At 39.3% G+C, this 23834-nt stretch overlaps 1 protein-coding gene and 1 long non-coding RNA gene across 2 annotated transcripts in view; one reads left to right on the top strand and one right to left on the bottom strand.

The window, feature by feature from the left end:
• The window catches only part of LOC117939085 (fish-egg lectin-like), an 11349-nt gene extending 7305 nt beyond the window's left edge, over positions 1–4044 (top strand). Inside the window, exons 2-5 of the mRNA XM_034864130.1 lie at positions 1904–2140; positions 2647–2870; positions 2995–3122; positions 3903–4044. Of these exons, the coding sequence (XP_034720021.1) occupies positions 1904–2140; positions 2647–2870; positions 2995–3122; positions 3903–4044 (731 nt within the window). The remainder of the gene's footprint in view (positions 1–1903; positions 2141–2646; positions 2871–2994; positions 3123–3902) is intronic.
• Positions 4045–4928: 884 nt separating this feature from the next.
• Positions 4929–23333, bottom strand: LOC117938915. Its single transcript, XR_004655500.1, has 3 exons — positions 23249–23333; positions 19598–19599; positions 4929–4939 (listed from the first exon to the last, which is right to left on the bottom strand). It is a non-coding gene; the product is annotated as an uncharacterized LOC117938915 (long non-coding RNA).
• Positions 23334–23834: the final 501 nt, after the last annotated feature.

Here is a 23834-nt window from a genome sequence, read left to right as displayed (position 1 = left end):
CAATCCAGAGAAACCTACGCAACCAGAAAATCCAAAGACACCTAAGCAACCAGACAATCCAGAGACACCTAAGCAACCCGACACTCCAGAGACACCTACGCAACCAGAAAATCCAGTAACACCTAAGCAACCAGCAAATCCTCGGACACCAGTAACACTTAAACAACCAGAAAATCCAAAGACACCAGTAAAACCTCAGCAACCACATCAATCTGGGGAAATATGCCAACCAGGTGGACCAGTTTCACCAGTTTTGAAAGGTAATACTGCCATCAACTGGGTTCTTAGTATTTGTGCTAAAAATAACTCTTGGAGTAACACAAAACACTAGACGTAGCAAACAAAAAAAGTTCGTACATAATGTAGTCTTCTGTTAGACCCAAATTTCGGTCCACCATTTTGTCTTAGTATTAATGAAATGGACCGTCTAGCCGGTTTAACGTACCGCTTTTTTGCGTCTTTCCTCGTCAAAGTTTCCAATTTTGTAGTAGATTCAAACACAGCATAACCAGCACTGGCAATGTACACCTGGGCAGACGAGGAGAGACCCATCGCTGCTGATTGACGTAAAAAGCCTCTCTTACTGTGTACTGAATATGAATTTAGGGCAGGAAAGTAGCCACAGACAGTCAGATTGTACTACTTGACAAAGCAGCAAATGCAGTGGGTCATGTGCTCAATCAACATTGTTTTAACTCACTTTCTCATAAAATGGTACTAGATGAATATCTTTAAAAAACTACTCAACTGTATGATGTATGTCCGTTACAGCATAGTGCAATCTGGTAGTTGAAGGTTTTTTGCTCTTTAAAGGAAAGGGAATCCAACAGCTTACCTTCTCAGTTTTCTTTGGAATTTCAGCACTAATTTCAAAAATGTTTGTGCAATTCTATTGCAAGGAAGTTTGAAGAGAAGACACTCTTTCTAGTTTTTTTTTTCAAAATATTTTTAATGGAAATGTGCAATACAATACTTACAGTCCCAGTTACTATTTACCCTTTACATATATACACAAAAAACAAAAATAATCAAAAAAACAACCCCAAATATAGCAGTCAGAGACCCACCATCATGTGGCATTTCAGACTGAACATGCTGCGAGGATTCACAGCTCAGTTCACAACAAGAAAACACTCAGATTCTCCCCGGGTTGTCAGATTCTTTTCAATGGAACCATTTGATAACTTTTAAAAAAGAAAATTTGCATTCATAATCTTATTGCCATCCATTTTGGCATCTCACGCTCCCCATCCACTCAAAACTTAACACAAAGCTACTACTCATTGGCAAGTGTGCTAGATCCGGTGTGGTGTTGTAGTTCTTCTAACATTACTAGTTGATGCAACAGCATGTGTGAAAAAAAACTACAAAGTTTGCTAGGCCAAAAAGAACGTTACAATAATGAACTCCTTTACAGTGGGTTTTCAATAACGCCGTAAATAACACCTTTAATTGACATCACCAATATTCAATTCAATTCAATTCAATTTTATTTATAGTATCAATTCATAACAAGAGTTATCTCAAGACACTTTACAGATAGACCACACTCCAGAATTTACAAGGACCCAACAGTTCTAGTAGTCTCCTCCAGAGCAAGCAACAGTGCAACAGTGGCGAGGAAAAACTTCCTTTTAGGCAGATACCTCGGTCAGACCCAGGCTCTAATATCTACTGTATATATGTATAACTTGTTATTAAGCATCAACATAATTATTCTGTGAATGAATTTACAATTATTGTCCATCACACATCTATATTATTGTATTTGTATGTATTGTAGTGTTAAAGTTGAGCCTGAGATTGTCATTGCCAATGACTGCTTCTCTGTAAATGTTGTGCAAATGACAATAAATGACTAATCTTTTAGAAAATCAACAACAACTTTACTTTGTCTTTACAGCCTGGTACTGCAGTTATGCTCCAAAGCTACTTAATGCTCAACAAATTGACGCCGGGTTGGGGAATGTGGTTGCAAGAGACAACCTCAACATCGCATATTCCCTGATTGGAGAGCAATGGCAGAGACTGAGCACGATCAGATTCAAGCATGTCTCAGTGGGACCTGCAGGACTCTGGGGATGTGACACCACAAACAGGGTCTACAAATTTGTAGCTGGCAACTTTCAATGCTCCAGTGGTAACTATTATAATTGTCTTCATCGTTATTTTTACTTCCACATGGACAAATTCAGTCTGAATGGGATTACTTCTGTTTCATTTACTGTATAATATCATCATTGCAGTACTAAGAAACAGTACTCAATGCAGAATAATCCTCCCATTATGGAAACTGGAAATGAAAATGGTGTTTTGAAAATGGTGTTTTGAAAATGGTGTTTTTTTAAAAGACGGACTTGTAGGCCGTTATATTGTTGGGTAGATTGGGGAGTTTTGTTTTTAACAAAACATTGGTGTGAACATTGTGTTTGGTGTGAAACAATCCCAATTTAGTAGCTTAGTAACTAGTATCTGAAGCTGTCAGATAAAAGTACAACATTTCTCTCGGAAATGTGTCAGGAAAAGAAAAGACTCAAGCAAAGTACCTCAAATGTGAACTTAAGTAGAGAACTTGAGTAAATATACTTAGTAAAATTCCACCACTGACGTATGCTGACTAAATTTTCCGTACCTCTCTGTCTTCAGGTGCGTCTTTGCAGCAGGTGGATGCTGGAGGTAATGATCACATTGTGGGTGTACAGCCTAACAACCAAAACACCTACTGTCTGAGTGGTTGCAATGCTTTGACCTACAGCGGAGTTGGCTCTCTGAGGTGGAGCTCCCTAGCAAAGAAGATGAGGTACTACAGCTGTGGAACCAAATTTGGATGCTGGGGCGTCGACAGGAGTTATCGGGTCTACGTCGCAAAGGTTGGATACTGCAGCACTATTGCAATGTTGTGTCTTTTAACTTTTGATGTTGGTGTTACTTTAAGACACATTAACCATATTTATTTATTGATCATGACAACTCCATGTATTCTTCCTATGACAGAACGTAAACACAGAAAACTGCAACACCTCGGGCTGGACCCAAGTGACAGGGCTATACATGAAAATGGTTGAAGTGGGGACTGACGGAAGTGTGTTTGGAGTGACAAAAGACGGAAAAATCTACCAAAGGTAAGCCAGTTTCTTTTTCTTTACAACCTGAATCATCCACAACATGTTAGACTAAGACGTAGACTTAGACTTCTCTTTATTAATCCTTTTGAGATGACTCCTCCAGGGAAATTGAAATTTCCAGCCTTCGCTTTAGCAAGAAATACAGTATAGAGATAACAATAATAACAATATAAATTATAATAAAAACAATAATAAAATGTGGCTGTAAAAGGACGTTAACCATAAATTAACAGTCAAAAGTGTCAGTGCAAGTCCAGGTCTGTATGTGTATGTATGTATGTATGTATGTTAGTATGTATAATACATATAGCAAGAACATTAACAGTAGTACTCCTGATAAAAAAATATAAAAAACCCTTATTATCACATTAGTTATAATTTATCATTGTAAAACCTGTTATGTCTTGCATGTGTGTGCACTAATTTAAAAGTGTTAAAAGTCAACATGATGTTAAGATTACAGTCGTGTAACTGCTATGCAGTCGGTTATTTTTTAAAATTTGACCTCCACTTATTGCATCTCTTTCTTTAAATTGCTTAGAGTACAAAATGAACACTCATACTCCCTCTATGAGCCAACTTTATCACTTCCACCTGTGGAATAAGGTTCAAGTTTAAAAGTGTGGCCTCTATTTGCAACACTTGGTCAATGTATAATTATAACTATATGTGCTTTCACATTTACAAAATCGGAACCAAATCAGGTAAAAGCTTGAAAAGAATTAGGTTAAATTAAGATCATGGTTTTATAGATTTCTCTGGCTTCTTTCTCAACAGAGTTGGCATCACCAGTCAGCTTCAGGAAGGCAAAAAATGGGTCCCTGTCCCAATGTCCATGACAGTCCGTCATGTGAGCTATGACCTGGGCACGCTTTGGGCTGTTACCAACTCTGGCGTGGTCATGAAGTGCACTAGCTAATGCCACTGGTATGGCACATGCTTAGGGTGCAACAATCTATGTAAAGATTCATTTTATCATTTCTTTAGCTTATTAAATGGGTAGTACATTTTCAAATGAGATGTATTTTTATTTTTAAAGCTGTAACTATTTATTAATTTCCTGGTTTTTGGGCTTTAACGTATATTGGTAAAGTTTAAAATTAAGGCGGTTTGGATGCAATATGACCTTTTCTTAGCATCAACATAGCATCAATGCACAAAACTGTCTAACCAATCCTTAAAAATGGGTTTTATGCGGAAATGTCTTGATATGCTGTAAATTACATATTTATTTATTATATATTTTTCATGGACGCATTAAATATATACCTTTTAATAATGTCATACACGTTAAACCTCCACCTGTAATACTTTCTACTCTTTTCTGTTTAATAAATTATCATTGAAGCAATTTTGTCTTGCTTTTGTCGTGCTGCATTCACCGTGTTTATCACGGGCATCTTCAAGTCACATCAGGTCAACTTATTGTCAATTCTGCAATATGCCCCAGATATACAGAACAATTGAAAATAAGTTTCTCTCCGACCAACGGTGCAATTAGGGCACGTTCAAAAAGTATAATCAAAAAGATCAGAAATACATACAATAAAAATGATAGAAAGATAAGTAATATATATAAAACAATACATACAATACAGTAATAAATTAAAAATAGTGCAAATCTAAGGCAAAACCTTACAGTGTAGAGGAACTAAAGAGTTGAATTGCTGATCCTGATTGGGGGGAAGGGGTGAAGAGGCTGTGTAAGGGGGGGCTGAGGTCACCCACAATGCTGGTTGCTTTGTAGGTGACTCAAGTTTGGTAGACAGGTCTCAGGGTTATACTGTATACTCTCTGTAGAGATACCGCAAATTCTAAATATACAGTAAATCACTGTAAATGAAATGTTGATACCCATAATGCAATGTTCATTACAGTAATGAACCAGAAAAGAAAATGATGGTATTTTCCTGGGCAAATTTCCTGTGGTAACTGTAGAAATTACAGCAAAGTCTAACAGGGCATCTATAAATAAACTCTATTCCACCTGATATCAGAGATAACATAGTCCTAAAAAGTTGTTTGATACCAGCCTATGTTTGTGCATCGAGGTTCAAGTGCATATGTGTGTACCACTGCTTTGAAAGACATGTTCTCTTTCCCCATTTAGTAATAATCTAATTAAAAAACTCTGACAAGATGCAAAATATAAAACAGCATAGTACATTTGATTGGCTTTCGGAAAGACAAAGACATTGCTGATTGGTTTCTTCATGGGGTAGACATGAGTGATGAGGAGATGACAGGGATGGTTGCCATGCAATCAGTAAAGTTTCCAATTACAGGACTTATTGAAACCACACACACACATGCATGATGATAAGAATGTGCTTATTACCCCCTCACACACTTTCAGCACCTAGCATTAGGCTATCACCCTTAAAGTTAGACCTTTCAGATTGCTGTGTTTGAAGAGGCAGAAACTAGTGACTGCCTATTTTGCTCCCTCTAGTGGTGTGATTTAGTCAGACATTCAATGTTGGTACATTGTATGGAAGCGAATAAGTCACATGAGTCTTTGAACTTTAACAGCCACTGAATACTCAGTTGAAATGTTTTATTTTGAAAAACATTATATCTGAATTTATTTGTTCTGAATTCACCTCTTTGAAATTATTTTACTTCGGAAACCACATGTCGGATTTGTTTTTTTCTGAATTCACCTCTTTGAAATTTAAACATTAAAATTCTTGATCTCCATTTTAAAAATCTTAATTTTTCAATGGTCGCAAATTCAGATCTCAAATTTAAAGTTGCAATTTTTCAAAGAAAACATCTGTCAAATTTGATTGCACAAATTTGGATCGAACTCTTCAAATTGAATATTCACTCTGTAACATCTGAGCTACCCAGTATAAGAAAAGCAATCAAGCCTGCATGCAATTGAACCAACCTTTGGCCTATCAGAGCACAACATGTCTGTCACGTGATGTTACTGAGTGAATATTTTGCAAACATGTATGCAGTTGTTAACTACTCAGCAAACTCAACAAACTACACCTGCTAACCTTCCTTTTTTTCTAGTTTAGCAAGTGATGCATTGAAGGAGGTGGTTGAAATACATGTACAAAGTGCAGGACTTTGACACTGCCGACCATGGGTTTGGGGCTTGAGTCCTATTTGAGGTTCAGGCAAACAAAGCACCCTGGTAAAAGTTGGGAACCATTGGATTTTACCCTGTGGAGGTGGGCGTGGTCTGCAACCAGCTGCAGTGGAGAGAGGAGTGGGGATAGAGGATGAGAGCAGTGCCAGGTGATTCTTTTTTTTTGTGATCAAATTTAAATTTAAATTTCTATAAACAGAAAAATATTTAAGCATAACATTCACAAACAGTTACAAACAACACAATGGCACACAGGAATGTGTCCCAGGACCAGAAAATCACAGAGAGACAAAACAACACATGCAAAAACAGACACACACACAGACAGACACAAGACAAGTGACCAATCACACACACAAACAAAAGAAAAGACTACAGCATTGCTTTCAAGGACTCCAAGTCTCTAAAGTCTTCACCGGGGCTCCACCCACACGAGCCGTTGAAAGTTCCATGTACGTGACAACCAAATAAAGGATCCACGAATGAACAGATAAGTCATGAGGTGGCTTCCAACGGGTTTCAATCATCCTCTTAGCAGCTGTTAGCCCAGCAAACACACCACGTTTTTTAGCTTTAGAGCGCTGAAAGGCTGACAGGGCATTTAAAATCAAACCATTGACAGTAACAGGCACAGTAACATTAAACAAGGTGGAAATTTGTAATGCAATATTGTTCCAGAACTGACCAACAGGAGAGCACTCCCAGATCATATGAAGAAATGTACCTTGAGCTTTAATTGTGCAGAAAGTGCAAGGCCAATCGCTAGAACACTCTGTAGGATCCTTATCCTTTTTCAGGAGTAAGGAAATCAAGGCTGTGTTAACATCCTTTGAGAATTCACAGTTTTTGTCTTAGCTCTCTATAAACTGTAGCATGCTGGACCCTTGGAGGCCTTGCTCCCACCACAGAGCCAGGAAACTGTTTGTTTGTTCTGTTAGAAAATTGTGAGCAATGGGACCACGGGGCAGACAGAGGTGCATGGTTTGTAAGGTTGGAAATACATTTTTATACTGTGTGAGCAGTCAAAATAAAGACGATTTCTTTTGTCTGTGAGGTGTGCGGAGGGTAACCCACAGTGGCAGCGAGACATGCTACACACACCACCGTACGTGGGTGACAAGACACCATTTGCAACTATTCTATGCAGATTTTCTAACTAGGCTTTGGTTGGCTTGTTTAGCCAGAATTCCATCTCCACGTTGTAATGTAACATGTACCATCAGTGTTTGTTTTCTGAAACCAAAACACCGACAGGTATTGTTCAGTTTATCAATCGTATCCTGATTTAGTCTACATTTTCTTGAGTTAAATTTGAGCTTTTTGTTCATACTTATATACATATACCAATGTGTAGAAAAACACCCCTCTCCAGTCAGACATTTCTGAACAGATAGCAAAATGGTCTCTTAAATGTCTAAATTGCTCATTCATTCATTCGGTGGTTTAGTCTCAGAAAATAGCATTGCATAAAACGAAAAATCTATCTCCATCACATCATAAAAATACATAAAAGAGAATACACACCTTTAGATTTGATGCTTAGAGTACACTTTGCTGATAGGACTTCTGTACTTAACCCTTGTGTTGTCCTCGGGTAAAATTGACCCGTTTTCCTGTATCAATGTTCTTTTTAACTACTCAAAATAACATGATTGATTCCACACAACGCTCTTTGGCAAGTGCAAATCTCTACTTTCATTAATTTTGGTTTTTTTTTATTCAATTTTATAGCGTTTGAAGAGAAGAAAAATTTTCTAAAAAAATAGTTGTTTTGAAGTATTATTGAGTAAAAGTTGACATATGTTACAAATGCTTTTGAGTTTTTCCAATTACATTTCAACAATTTAAAACAGCAAAACAAAACAAGGCTCATCAATAAATACAAATAGGCATTTGAAGATATTCCAAATGCAGTAATGTTAGTGGTATGTTTTACTGCTAATGGTAACATACTGATTCCCATTGTTGCATTTAAGAAAAAAAAGAAGAATATTAAGGAGTGACAAACATGCAAAGATGGATACTGTGCGTGCTGAATGCTCACAGCTTCCAAAATATGATTGTAACAGTTCACCCTACACCAAACAGCGAGTGACCTTATCAAAATTAGATAAAAAAGAAAAAAGAAACGGGTGGACTACAAAGCCGCAATAAGCCCCCCCAGAAACTGCACAAATGAGCCCCAAATCTTTACAAAAGTATTATGTTTCCCTTTACCAACATATGTAAGTTTCTCTACGACAAAATTCTGCTTTTCTAACTCAAACATTAAGTATATTTTCCTATAAAGGAGGTTTATTGAACATAAATTCCAAAAATAACTGTAAAACTAAAGTTGATATCTTAGTGTTACATAGGGTTGAAAACTTTAAAAAAAAAAAAAAAACATTGAAAAAAGCGTCAACAGTGTTGAAAAAGGGACATAAACGTAGTAAAAACTTAAAAACATTGATCAAAAGCTTCAACAAAAGTGTTGATCTTCAATTTTGACTGGAAGACAACACAAGCGTTAAGTAGGATTTGTATTAAGGCATTGGAATGAGTATTTTATACATTCTGCCATTTGTACTTTATAGTTCATCTAAATCCTTTGCAGTGGATGTTTAGAGAAGAGGTCATCTTCCTGAATTACAAACTTGCACAATACACTTCTCATTACAAAAAAAATACTTATATTTTATTTTATTAGTATTGGCTATTTATACCTTATCACTTTTAGATGTTCAGACTAAAGCAATCGATTCGCCTCCCTGCAGAAGTCCCAACATAGTGTAAAGTCTCGTGCATTGTAGGAGTTGGAACCTTTCTGTGGGACGTTTCGGACCCTCTTGAACCAACCATTCCAGAACCCTTTAATTGTAAGTCTACATTTCGAAGTGTTTTTTTTCCCTTTTTAATCCCATTAATCCTTTTTTAGGACCTCTGTGGTCGTCTCTACTCGGTCCCAGGTGCCCCAGTAGCCCATGGAGCACCCTTCCTACAGGTTACCCCCTGTCATGGTTTCGGAGTGCTTACATCGCCACCTGGTGTCCGGCGAAGCCTCTGCACTCCCCCGCTGAGCGCTCCAACGGGCTTGGCGCTCGGATGTCTGCAGGCTGCTGCCGCTTTCTCTCCAGCCTCAAAAGAGCTTTTTCTCCCGCAGATACCCGGGCTCACCTGCGACCTCTCCGCTCTCTAGAAACATCTTTAAGGAGAGCTAAAACTGCTGTACCCGACGCCGTGCGTCCTTTGAAAAGCCGCCTTGGTCTGCTTGTGTGAAAAAGAGCTGCGGTGAAGAGTGGAGAGAGAGAGAGACTCCCTTCTTCAGCTGCTAGGTACCAGGTAAGACAATTTCCCATCAATTTGACATGAGAAACGTGTGATTTTTGTACACTTAGTGTTTTGTCGCTTTGTTATAAAGCGCTAAGAGTGGCTTGTGGGAATGAACCAAAGGGAAAGCACAACATGGATTGTTCCAGAGGGACTGCACCTGCTCTAAATGAGTGTGACTGGGTGTTGGGTGTCAAATATGTACACACCGCTTCTGCAAGGTGCTGTCAGATCAACAAGACGGTTTATGGTGATGCACGGGAAAGTGATAATTATTTCTGCAGGAGCGCTTGGACGCATCTTAACGCGTTGTTTTCAGTGAGTGTTACTGGGTTGTTGGGTGTAAATAACGCTGACTAACTGAGTCTTACGGTTGGTGATAATGATTAGGCAATTAACAGGAGTCGTGCTTTTAAAAATAAACTAGGTTGCAAAAACCCTATTTTCATATCACTTTGGTCAATGTGATACTGCTTACTGGTGCGTCACTAGTTTTTAAGCAGCTAAACTTATTATTCAGAGAAGTAAACTGGTGCACTTCACCCTTCAGTGGGCTATATCCCTGGGTTTTTGTGTGGGTCTGCCTCCCTAGGTAATGACAAACTTTATGTGAAGCTGCAGTAGACGTGCACTTGTAGACCTCCAGACCGCATGGTCAGCTGTATCCAGCCCACTGCCTTTTGCTCCCTTTATAACGTCTGGACATGCCTCTAGGCTGAGGATGCTCCTAGGTAGGTCCTAAATGGGTTTTACCATTACTGTTATTGAAATGTTTCCTCTGGGAAGCCATTGTCCGAGGTCTGATGGATTAGCGCTCATCCGAATCTATTTAGTATCATTCACAGCCTGCTCTCCTGAATGCCTGGAACCTTTTTTTAATAATAGATGGCAGAATAGATCCTCAGGCTTGTAGCATAGATTTGATTCAAAGAGTCATCAGATAAGAAACCAATGCAACCGAATGTCACAAAACCAAAAATTCCATAGTAAATTCTGAAATGGATTGCATATCAATATAGCAAACTTTAGTCTCCATACAAATATTGCAATGCCAGAGAAGATTTACAAAAGAAAAAATCACGCGGTAACTGTAAACTAAAATTTCTTGGAGAAGTGTTCAGAATTTTCATCTTGCTTGGAATGAATTAGACCCCAATTTTCCAAAAGTTTAGCCATGGGCGTATTTCTCAACCCTTGTATTGTCTTCACTTTCAGGACCTTCTCAGATTCCTCGGGTCCCGTGACTTAAAACAATTCTGAAATAAAATTTTACTTCATAATGCATTAGCAAATATTGTCTTTATCTCAATTTCAAACAATTGCGAGTACATATATGTTTAGGGGATGCAATCAGTCTCTACTAGCACACAATTAAAAATGGAAATGTGATTTGTTTTTTTGTCATAAGGTTATAATTTGTGTTTAAAATCCATTGCGTGAAAAACATTAGTGGTCATATCCAGATTAATTTTCTGAATTCAGTCATGAATACATGTTTATCCCAGAAAATAAGGTAAGCCGATTTTCAGGTAGAAAAATGTAACTTGTAACATTTTTCTTCTTGTAAAAATTTGAAATAGCCCAATTTGACTTGAATACCATACAGGGGTTAAGCTTCTTTAGATTTTACGGGTTGCAAGAAAGCTGTAGCTCCCGCCATTTTCCTCTCTTTATATTGTTTCCAGAGAATAATAATGACTTCTTTATTGCCCTAATTGAATTACACGCCCAAGTCAGGCCCTCCAGTTATTTCCGTGATTGTGTAACAAGTGAGATGCTGCGGCATCTGGTGTCCCATCCCACAGGACCAGTGTGAGACCAGAGCTGGCAGTGGGCCCATTGATAGGGTTAACCCTCTCATTCATTCAACCAGAAGCTGCAGAATTGAGAGGGCTCAGGATTTCATCCCCAGGGAATACTAATAACCTTACCAGAGAGATTTGTCTAAGCCTCGCTCACCATCAACCCAGTACAGGCAGTCGTGATGGCGTGCCAGCACTCTGTAGTCATGTTGGGGGTAGATGTGGTCTGGTAGGGTGATTGAAGTTGCCTCAGTAAGCACTTTGATTAGCCCAAGAGAAGTCATTAACTGTGGTGAATGCTGCTCTGAAGGCCAGCAGGTATGCTGTGTGGTTGCCAAGTCATTTTTATTTATCAGTGCTTTTAAAGGACTGCAGTATTTTGGGTCCAGTGTGTTTGCAATGTATTTGGTCTTTTCTAGCTTCAGATGATTACATTTTTCTCTTCTGCTTATCCCTTTTTAAGACTTTTTCTCCACTCTAACTTGTTATATTTTTTTTATCCACACTAGATTTCAAATTTGCATATTCTGTGGTCTATATTTACGGGGCTGCAACTGCGGATCAATTTGATTATCATTCTGCCAATTGTTTTAAAGAACAATTGATTAGTCGTTTAGTCCATAAAATGTCTAAAAATGTCAAAAAATGACATTTGCAATTTCTTAGAGCCCACAGAGATGTCTTTGTGTTTTTTTGTTGTTGTTTTCTTTACCAAAAGTCCCAGAGCCAAAGCTTGTCCTATATGAAAACACTCCAGAAGCTAAAAAATAAAATGGCTGAAACATGACATTTATCAAAATATTTGCAGATCAATTTTAAACTAAGCAACTAATCTAAGCAGCTTTATATGTACATTTAGCATTCAAATCGTATGTGACAGTATGTAGATAGCCTGTATCTCTGTTCATTCTTTTGAAAACCTTAAAACACTGTGGAGCCATTCGGCAGAGGTGACCTAACCCCACTTGTAGATTAGGGCTCTAACTTTAAAAATAAAATATCTTATTACAACCGTCAGCTAATGTGTTTGATTTAAATCAAATGCAATTATATTCCTAATTCCAGTTGTGTGAAGTGAAACTAAGTTTATTTCATTTTCACTGCCACCGCTGTCTAACTGATAACATTACTGTTAGCTTTTCTGTGTTGGATTGTCAATTTAGCTCAGCTTTCTAGTTTTCCCTGTTTAAAGTTAGCAAAGAAAACAACTATAGCGGTACCCTAGCTTAGCATTAATTAGGGCATGCAATGGATGGTCAGTTTATTTTAGAAACGCATACCACACGCTAACACACGCATTCCAATATGTCTGAACATTCAGTCTGAACATTTTTTCCCCCCCCATTCAAGTTACACTTCTGAATTTCAGATGTGCTCTATTTGAAGCTTAATAGGTTTTGACTTTGTATTCGTCTCTGATCTGGCGATTTTCTTTTAATGTTGTAAAGACACTCCTTTAACGCAGTTGATGCAAAAAAAGCCAGCACATTTGTGGGGATGACATTTTATTCGCTGTGTTTGTGTCTTTACTTTGTCTCAGCCTTGTTTGAATGTGGTCTTGTCTTTGAACTCCAGTAGAGCCGCTTGTTGAATTGACTAATGTCATCTTCTCTATGGCTCTGGCTTGAGGCTTTTGATCTATGACTGTTTTCTGCTTTTTTGTGAGATTCAAAAGAATATTTAATCCATGCAAAGTTCTTGTACGCTTTTTGTGTTTAGGCAGCTTTTAACCCTCATGTTGTCCTCAGGTCAAATTAACCCGTTTTCCTATATCAATGTTCTTTGTAATTACCCAAAATAACATGATTGATTCCACACAAAGCCATTTGGCAAGTAAAATTTCTACTTTCATTCATTTTGGGGTGTCTTATTCAATTTTATAGCATTTGAAAAAAAAATTGAAGTGGTTTTGCCATAGTACTGAGTAAAAGTGGACATATTCCAGTCTGTGATTATACATCAACAACCATTCCTTTAATTTAAGTCTAAAGAATTCCTGATTTCTGCTTTTCTAACTCAAACATTAGGTACAATTTCCTGTAAATGAGGTTTATCGACCATACATTCCAAAAATAACTGTAAAACTGAAGTTATTAAGCTAGTGTTACGTAGCGTTGAAAATGTAAAAAGTGACACATCGGAGGGGGACAAAGTGTCAAAAGTGTTGAAAAATGGGACAAAAATGTAAGAAAAAGTTTAAAACATCGATAAAAAAGCCTTAACAAAATTGTTTATTTTTCAATTTTGATGGGAAGAAAATAAGAGGGTTAACACTTAGAATTTAGGGGTCTTCTGTTAAACAAAACAAAAATAATTGTAGACAAACCTCCATAGTAAGGTTTAGGGGGGAAAAAGGATCATCCTGGTAGTAACTAAAATATGTAATTTCATATATTCTCTGCTGCAAAGGAAGTAATGCAATTAACATCTGTGGCAGTAGCGTGTTTGAAATGAGTAGAAGATACTTGGTAGTTGGCATGTGCTTTTCGTTAATGAGATGTGGTGCCGGTATGTGTCGGGGTCTAACAGTTCATTGGGGTTGATTGCAAGCAGTTGGTTGTGTTGCACGAATGTGATAGTGAACCCCGAGGGACTGGACCCGCATCTCCAGCTTTGGTCCCTCAGTATAGCTCTCCATTATCACTGTTGATCCCATTGCCTGCTCCTTCCAGTCTTCTGCACTGCTTTGATGGTACGTTCAATCTCCAGTCCTGTCGCTCACTCCTTTTCTTCCTTTTCTTCATTAAATTGGTCCACTCTATTCTTGTACTCTCTCCCAACACTCCTCGCCTCCTGGATGCGTTACACGTAACACCTTTGTTTCTCCTCTCCCATCTCCTCCAATCTCTCCTCATTTTCCATCTTCCTTCTCTTTCGTGTCACAGCTTTCATTTTACTTTTTTTACGTGCCCTTGGGTCGTGTCTGTGTTGGATCACAAGGGTAGCGTTTGACTGAGATCAATGACTGCTGAAGATATTTCATTTAAAGTGTCGGGTTGAGTTAGGGCGAACCTCCGCAGACGAGGGTTGTAACTGCCTTGATTGAGACAGCAACGTGTTCTCCCATCAGCATAGATTAGCTCCATTGTCATTTTAGTGGGGGAGTCTCGTCCGATTAATCGGACCCTAAGAAATACATGGAGGTACACCATCTGATGCTCTAACAGATTCCTAGTTGGTTTATCTTGAAACTGACTAATCAATAGCTGAATATTCTTCTGCATTGTCATGCGTTGTTGCAGTGAATCTGGGCCAACCCATAAAAGTCTGCTCTGTTTTGCAAACTACATGCGGATGCTCTCAAAGAGTTGACTGCAAACCGTTTTGACACCAGAAAAGAAAAGAAGTCAGAAGTTATGTGTAATCAAAGAGCAGAGAGTGTAGGACAAAAACAGTTGTGTCTTCTGTAATTCAGAGAGGGGAGAGGCTAGCGTGTCTCTGCACACAGAGGGAATAGGGAATAATGAGAGACACAGACAGAGGGTATGAGGGGCATTATTTGTCACCAATGAGTACTCATGGCAGAGAGATTCATGACACTGATGGCCTGTGAAGCTGCTCTATGAGGATTATGAAAGAACTTGTCATGACAGATAGCGCCCTTCAGCCCCGAGCTGTGGATACATTCTCAATACGATGAGAGATTGTAAGGGTGGTGTGGAAAATGAAGAGCTACACTCCTTAAAATGAAGTACTCCCCCAGGTGAGGCCACAGTGGAAGGGAATAGGTAAGGGGAAAGTAAGGTGGCTGAGTCAAATTAAACTTAAGCCCAGTTTTGATTAGGGATGAGGGATATGAGGAAATTCTCTAACTTGTTTGGACTGACATTGCGATTTGGAGATGTATCGGTATTGCCTCCAACATGGCCTAAAACACTGGTATTGGGAAGTACTGGAGCTTATGCACCAATCCAATACCACGTAATGAAGAAAAAGAAAGAAAATCTACGTTAAAATAGTTTATTTATGTTCTTTTCCAGATATAACTGACTGTCAAACTGGATAATAAAAGAATGTTCATTGTTTGTTCATGTTTCCCAAAGAGTTTAACCTTAGCCAGACTGACAACAAAGATAGAAATCATATCCCATCCATACAGGGATAGTAGTACACAGCTGTTAAAACATGATAAAATATATGACACACTTGTATCGGATTAGTACTAGGTATTGGCTGATACGCGAGTTCAATTATCATAATCGGTATCAAGAAACAAAAAATGGTATCTGACCATCTCTAATTACAATATGAGTCACGATATTGGAGGGAACAGTCATTTTTGTATCATTTATTTTCATTGAAAACTTGCGATTAATTACCATTACCCTAGATTCAACTTGTTCGGTCCCAATGCCGAGAGGATACCTGGGCTTTGTTTATTGGGGACACCAAGTATCGATCAGATACCAGTGTTTAAAAAGCTTTGCCTCACCATCTGAAAGTGACTGGCTTCATTCTTTTACAGTATGTGTAGGGCTTGACTTGAACATCGCTTGCCAATCTGCTTGTTTGGTGATACCAACCTTTCACAGCTGCTCCAACAACCCACGATTCCATCAGATCCTTATTGACACCTGCCATAGTTCCACTTTACCATGCCACAGCCTTCATTGGCCGGTGTCTCTTCTAACCTTTACTGGTTCAGAGAACCAACAGTGTGTTTTCTTTGCCAGCAGCATCCCACTTCAGATTCTCCCAATCCCACACATCGACAGTCTGCTGAAAATGGAGCTGTTAAGTGCAAACATGTTCTTTTTGACTGTTGGTCAGCTCTGAGAGAGAAGCTGAGGGGGGGAGGTGGCTCGTTCTTTAGTTCTGCAGCGACATCTTCTCAGGCAATCTAGAGATTTAAACTGCCAATAATACATAATGTTGTCCACCACAGTGCAAAAACTGAAATAAAACCAAGAAAAGTGAGGTTGGTGCTCTCTGGCTGGCTGCCTCAGCAGTAATTTTAAGATCTAGCTTGGTTTAAAGTGTCATTGTGTCAATAAAATGCTCTAAACTTCTATTCTCTGGCAAACTGTGGTTTTGATCCAAACCAGCTGGGCTCTCATTGAGTCTGATGTTAACACATTACTGCAGTTGAGAAGTGCTGACTGCAGTCTTGTTACATTCCTTCTGATTGGCAGGGTCTTTACTTTGATGTCCAAAATGCCAGCGACGTGACAGGAACAAGCTACAGCTGAACGTACACAAGAACAGATGAAACTCGACTTGGGAAGAGATAACAGCGAGCATCTTCTTCCTCTCATGTGTAATAGGATTAGTGGGCTAAATGGACCTTCTTTAGTGCTGACTCATTTTAATGTATTAATATGAAAACTCGCCGCTGTGCACCACACAAATGGTGTGAATCTGCATTTTTAGGTCATTTTGCTACAAGATTGATAACCCATCAGTTTGAATGTGGCAGTCTGGCAGTAAGGCAAAGAGAAATATAGGCGCTTGGGTCTCATTTACATCTGGCTTATTCATCTCCCCACCCATTTTAAGCTGAGTTTGACATTGAAACGGGTGTGTCTTAAACACAGGATAAAGGAGACTTTGAGTTTGTATCGTACCTTTTTTTTCTTTTCTTTTTTTATGCTACCTCTTAGAAGCGAATCCGACATGATGAATGGCATGGCCGTTTAATGATCTTGTAGTGGGAAGGCAAGTGCTGAAGCATGCACATTACACACTAACTGCAGGGAGATGAAGATAGACTTTTGCCAGAAGCCTGCAGCATTCACATGAAAAGCCTCCACCTCAATTAAAAGACTGATCTGTGGAGTAAAGGGGATTGAATCCCCTCTCCACCTAAGTAGAAAAAAACCAAACTCTTCCTTGTGACTAAACCTTTCTCCTTTTTTTTACTATTACGAGCATGTAGCAGAATTCAGCATGTTCACTTCGACTCCCTTAGGGTTTGGCACACTCAGCCTGCTTTCTTAACACATACAGTACATCCATACACCTATTGTAGGAAATGAATGGGGGTAATTTACATTTTACAGGGCTCCTCTTTGTTTCTGCAAGCTTACCTTTCTTTTGTATGTGAGGCACTGTGCTGTTCTCTCTTGGCTAAACTACTCCACATTATAGGCTCACATCATTTCATCCGGGAGCTTCAGTCACAATTAGAATTACGTCTACATTTGGATCTTTGGTATGGTTTTTGGGGGCGTTCAAGGGCCCATGAACACATTGCGTTAACCTAGTTGCTTCCTTCTGCTGTCTATCTTTCTCAGTATGTGAAGGTAGCAAAGCCTGAAGACTTTGCAAAATTCTTATCTGCTCTCAGCATGTTTGTCCATTGCACAATGCAACATGTCATCATTTCAATCAGGAGAGACATGTTTGCAGAAATACAAGTGAGGTTTATTGTACAGTTGTACAGCTCAAAATGTACAAAGTCTTTGGCGATTAGACTCCATTGCTATACGAATATTTTGTATATCTATATAGGGGTAGAGAACCATCAGACCCCCTCAATGGAATCTAGACACCGGTGGTAAAAACGAAGGAGGCTCTGGACCGGTCAGCTGGCGTAGAGGACTGGAGGTGTAAGGGGGGGTTGAGGGTTGCACTCTTTGCCTGCAATGACAGCTGATTGGCACAGAGAGAAAAAGATTTTTATTTAAAGCAGGGTTGTGACTCTGTGATTGGCCCTTGCAATTTGTGCACGATTCTAATTGGTTAAGCAGGAAGGTGAATGCCTCAAACAGCTGATTCCATTTAGGAAGAGATCATTGATTAAATTAGGTCTTCCTTAAGAATTTACGCTGGGCTATATTTAAATCAGTAGAGACTAGTTGCATGTATACAACAGTTATTTACAGCAAAGAAATACATTTATTAGGAGAAAAGCTGAATTGATTTACTGGTTAAAAGTTAGGTCTTTCTGAAATAATTTACGCTGAGCTACATGAGAGTATTAAATCTTCTCGCTGCCACTAAAGGGTTCTCGGAGCTCAGAGTTTGGGATTGAGTTTGGTATTGTTTGTACGTGCAAGTTTTTGTATGAAATTAGTGGATTCAGTATGTGTGTGTGTGTGTGTGTGTGTGTGTGTGTGTGTCGGTCTGGTCTGGTCTGGTCTGTCTTGGGGAAGATGTGGCCGCAGCCCCGGCCAGGGAATGTTGCTGACATAAAGGGAAGGCAACCGCTTTCTCTCCTCGTACAACAATCGGCATGGCATCAATCCTACCATCAAGCGGTGGTGGGTTAGCGTTTGGGGTTAGCCGCGGGTAAACAGAAGTAGACTCGCTTGAACCATGAGCTTTCCAGGGGTTATGTGAGTTCACTTAAGTTAGCAACGCCACATGTTAATGCGTCAATGTACATTTGAAATTGTGAGCTGTGTTGTAGGTGCCAGAGGATGCAAGCCTCTCCTTTTGTGTTCAGAATTGAACAGCTTGAGGCTACATGGAAAATCACTGATCCCACTGCATGTTGTACACACACACACACACACAAACAGTCTGTAAAACTGTATACTGTTCAATGGAGGTAGATGTAATGTAGAATGTCACTCATGGGAGAAGGATTGATGGCCTTATTTCTAGTGGGGCACTCTATAATAGTCTTTGTTATGCATATTCAGTAACAATAGACCCAATGAACATGTTTTAGTGTCAAAAGGCAAGATGAGTTTTGTTTGTGGTCTGTGCGGTTGTATAGTGTATGGGCACCTCCTCACCTGAAATTAAGAAATATACCTAAATACAGCGGTGAGTAGGGAGGACCGTTGGCCTCCTCTCTCACCCTCACTGTTAGACTCGGAGATGGGGGCAGAGGGAGAAGTAAAAAAAGTAGACCTCAACCACATTGTTTGGAAATGTAAGCATTGTATCTGACATCCATACAAACCTTGCATCCATCAAGTTGCTAATAGCTGCTGCAACTCAGGTTTTCAAGTGGGGCTTTATATGATGTAAAGCTTGCCTACTGGGCCCATTAACTGTAGAACAATGAATGCAGCAGCAGTGACGTCACCCCATGGTTTGTAAACTACTATTTTTAGTCGACCAAAATGCTCCATTTAACTTTAAATTGTAAAACCAAACTACGAACAGTGACCTGAAACAAGTTCACTGTTGTTTTTTAATGTACACAGTGCCGGGCTCATCCGCTGTCCTGATTTAGAGGTTGGCGTGATGCCATGCCCTAAAGCATCCCTATTTTAAAACAAATGGGACCATAATTTACTAAATGAACAGCAGGCTATGTTGAAGACTCCCCCAAATCACCTTTGATTGGATAAATTAATGTATACGCCTCTGAGTTCAAGATGAGTCATTCAACATTTTGCAGGAAGAAAAAAAGGGGAGTTCTTTTTCACTATATTTGGTGATATTAAGATGAATCTGATTCAGTTCACAGGTGATTGACTGATTGATCACATATGTGCACTTTTAATCCAGAGCAACTTGTTGCAATGTCTAATTAAAAGGTTTTGGTGTAAAGCTGAACTGATTTGTGTTGAAAAACAACTACAAAGTCAAGGAATTTGGCTACATCAATGCACAACGAAAATGTCATATGCAGACAGATGAAACTGATCCAGGAAGTTAGGTAATACCGCCTGAGGATGAAAGATCCCTACTTTTGGACTGACTAGATGTTCTCTACAATGTCGCTATAGCGAAATCATCAACACAATAGCTTGATTCACAGAGAGCAACACACAAGATGTGCTTTGGTGACATTGGTTTTGGAACAAAAGCTCTGTATAACCATCCACTTGGGTTATGCGGCTGTATTTGCTCAAAAGATGTGAAAATGGCACAAAGACAGCATAGCTGAGGCCCAAGGGCAGCAACTCATGCATACAGAGTGCACTGTTAATTTGTTTATCATTTCCCTCTCATTTCAGTGGTGGTGTTTCTGCTTACGTCCTCTGGGTCTAGATGACACTGCAAACCCTTTAATCACAGACTGATGCACACATACATTTGCGCACATATCACACAGCAAAGCTTCTCGTCCAATTACAGATTCAGCATCAATTATTTTCCCAGACTGTGCTCGTCAGAAGATACTGATTGCGATAGGCTCCTCTGCTTTGTTAGTGATTGGATTGACGCGATGTGTATGCAGGACGGGCAAACAGTTACTGGCTGCCTGATGGGGTTTGAGGTCATGTTGCCATGTATTTCCTGTCATGGCCTTAAAGACCGGTGCTCATTGATCTGTTTTAATAATAACTTAAAAAGTAAATGCAAGTACATTCTATCTGATGTCCACACACACACACACATATAAATGTATGTATAGTTATAAAACTGAACTTAGTTGGCTTTAACAGATATCTGCTTAACCACATTTATAGATTGAACAATGAACCATGAAACACAGTCCTTAGATGCTTCAGATATTGTCCCATGATAATTGTGCTGATGAAAATACACACGGCACGTGTGAATGTGTACAACTACTTGAGTGCATCACCTCATTTGGACACTGACTTACTGCATGAGTCAGCCGAGCTAGCTAATCGTCATATAATAATGTGACAAAGAGTGGGATACCTTGAAAAAAACTGAAGCCTTTTAGTATTTTAGTTATGTAGCTAGTGCAGAGTTTTAAAGTATATTAAGTCAACAGGGTTCAACTGAACACCTTGTTTTTACTGCAAAGTTATTCTGAAAAATAATAAGTTTTCATTTCAAATGGAAAGACCCACTGATGTAGAATAAGAATAGTGAATGCCAGCTTAGAAATCAGACCAACTGCAGTGATCAATAACAGGGAAGTGTAACGTCACAATGGTCGGTTTGTTGCTGTGGGAAGATGTTGCAAATGCACAACCAGTAAGCTGTGGTGTCCGAAATGTTGACTTAGTGGCTGTTACAGAACATTTCTTCAAAACAAGGTTAACAGCAACTTTGTCAGCAAACATTGGTTTTTAGTTATAAATCGGAAGAAAAGTTTGTGTTGTATGCATGCTTTCAGTTTTGTTACCACACAGACTTAATAACCCCAAAACTTCAGCATAAACTTGTGGCCTCAGAAGTGAATGCCTAACTCCAGCCATTTAGTTTCAAAGGCAATAGAAGCACTAACATTAGCAGCCATACTTTAATCTTCTTCCTTTTCAAAACCTTATGGATAGACTCCGATATATAAATGGCTCTAACAATGGATAATGAAGCAACTATGAGCTGTTTGGTTTGTTAAAACACCTTGGTTTGCCACTAAACCCCCATATAAGACTGCACATTAACCGAAGACAGACAGAGAACAGAGTGAGGGAGAAGGTGGGGGCGGGGCGGGGCGGGATGTAGAGGAAGCCTCTGTCAAGTGGGCACATGTCAACACTTAACAAATTTGGTCAGGGAGTTAATAAACAATGCAATAGAATTCCAACAGTGAAAAAGTCCTTCCTCCCCCCCTTATCTTTCTCTCTGTCTTTCCTCCTGTCCCATTAGTCAGGACACTGACTTGGCAGCTTCAGGGGCATCAGCCAGTAAAACATGGAAAGAAATGATAGGAATTGATATTGAATTTGGGTATCAGCAGCCTCAATCTTATTCAATAATCATGTTGATGTGACATTTGTTAAGCCCATATCGGCTCGGAGACCCATTCTATGGATTGTCTTGGGACATCCCAAGTTAAAACGCTGCTAAATGTTACATGCCGGACTATTTCTTGGCGGGGAGGAGTAACTTCCTGTTTTGCCCTGTGACTGTGTTATCGATCTTTTCATCTCACTCTCAGCAAGAAAGTAAATAAAACCATCTCCTCTAACTTTTCCTAATTTGTGTCTCTGTTTCACTGAGAACCTTACTATGATTTACATTTACCGCTTTCTCCGTTTGCATCCGTTTAATTTTGATAATTCAAAAAATCTGCTGAATTTGTGACATGGATTGTCTTGAAGTTTAATTAAAATGTATGCTTTTACTGCTTTTACTATAATTACATTATGAGTCCAAAAGCCAAACTGAACAAATATAAACTACCAACTCCTGTTCTCAGCTCTTTGAGTCAGTGTTTCTTCCTCTCTATTTTTTCAGTGCATGGCCAAACACACTTGCACGGTTGGTTGAAGTTATTGAATGCAAAGATCAATCCCTCGCCACGGCAAGCACTGGTTAGACACGGTGGCGGGACCCTACCATTAGATATTTCAGTGATGACATGTTATGCACGCAACTCGGAGCAGTGCGACTGACAATCAGGTGACTACTGAATCGTCTCAAGCTGTGAGTCATGCAGACGGTGTAAACATTAAAATGTAAATGTAACATGGAACGCTCTTCTTGCTGCTGGTTGCTGATGTCATGTAGCTGCTCTTGCCCCCGCAGGCCTCTGTGGTTCTGTCTTTAGTGGTTCTTGTAAATCACTCACATGCCTTAGTTCTGTCTTTTTGTGCTGTTGAGGACGGGTGGTTGAGTGAGATGCTTTCCATTACTGTATTTTGTCTCCACACAGCAATTTCTGATGCCGGGCAGATTTCTTTCCCCCTTTGCTGTAACACACGCAAGGATGAACCAGTAAGAACTGAGCAAAGGGCAACAAAGATATAAGAAAGTGCACAATTTTGTATTTCTTCTGCATGTCTTTAAAGTGGACATGTTTTTTACGTATTTTCTGTCATATTTACAATAATAGTGATGATAGTGTATACTTTATTAATCCCGCAATGGAAAATTACTATGTTATCACTCATTTGTTATTACACACAGGCCTGAACTACACACACATGCTCAGTACCTATACATGCACTAAATGGAGAGATGTCAGAGGGGGGGGGGGGGGGGCTGCCAATGGAAAGGCGCCCCGAGCAGTTGGGGGTCTGTTGCCTTGCACCTTGGCAGTGCCTAGGAGGTGAACTGGCACCTCTCCAGCTACCAGTCCACCATCATACTTTAGTCCGTACGGGGACTTGAACCGGCAACCCTCCGGTTCCCAACTCAACAAAACTACCTGTTTCTATTTTATTCCATGTTAATATTAGAATAACAGTGGTGTAGATACTACCTGGAAATGCTTCTGGGAGTTTCCAGATAATCTCTTCCCCTCGGTTATTCTAAAATTACCATGAAATGGGTCTTGTCAGTGTTTCAGTTTGACTGTTAAAGTGTTAAGATAATTAAAGGGTGTTTTTTTGGAAGCAGGCTGGCTCCTAGTTAGCTAACGCTAGCTTCCGCGCTCAACTAAGGCAGCGCATCTACGCCGGTGACAATGGTGTTCATTCATTTATTCAAACCTTTATTTAACCAGGATAAAAAACTCCTTAAGATTAAAAATCTCTTTTACAAGAGTGTCCTGGCAAGTGGCAGCAGCACGTTTCAAATAGACAGAGACACTTACATGCAAATACATAAACACACTTTCCCTCATATTCAAACAACAATGTCATCATAAAAAACCTGGATCCTAAATCAATTTAAAAACAGAGACATCCAGACTGCCTTTCTGCAAGGTCCTTTAACAAACCTTTAAAAGAATAAAATGAGACAATGAGAGATAACTGGAGTTCATTCTGAAGCTGGTTGCATGCA

Source organism: Etheostoma cragini, chromosome 23, assembly GCF_013103735.1.
Source record: "Etheostoma cragini isolate CJK2018 chromosome 23, CSU_Ecrag_1.0, whole genome shotgun sequence".
Taxonomy (NCBI): domain Eukaryota; kingdom Metazoa; phylum Chordata; class Actinopteri; order Perciformes; family Percidae; genus Etheostoma; species Etheostoma cragini.
Note: the sequence above shows the minus strand (reverse complement) of the source record. Positions and strands in the feature narration are given on the sequence as shown.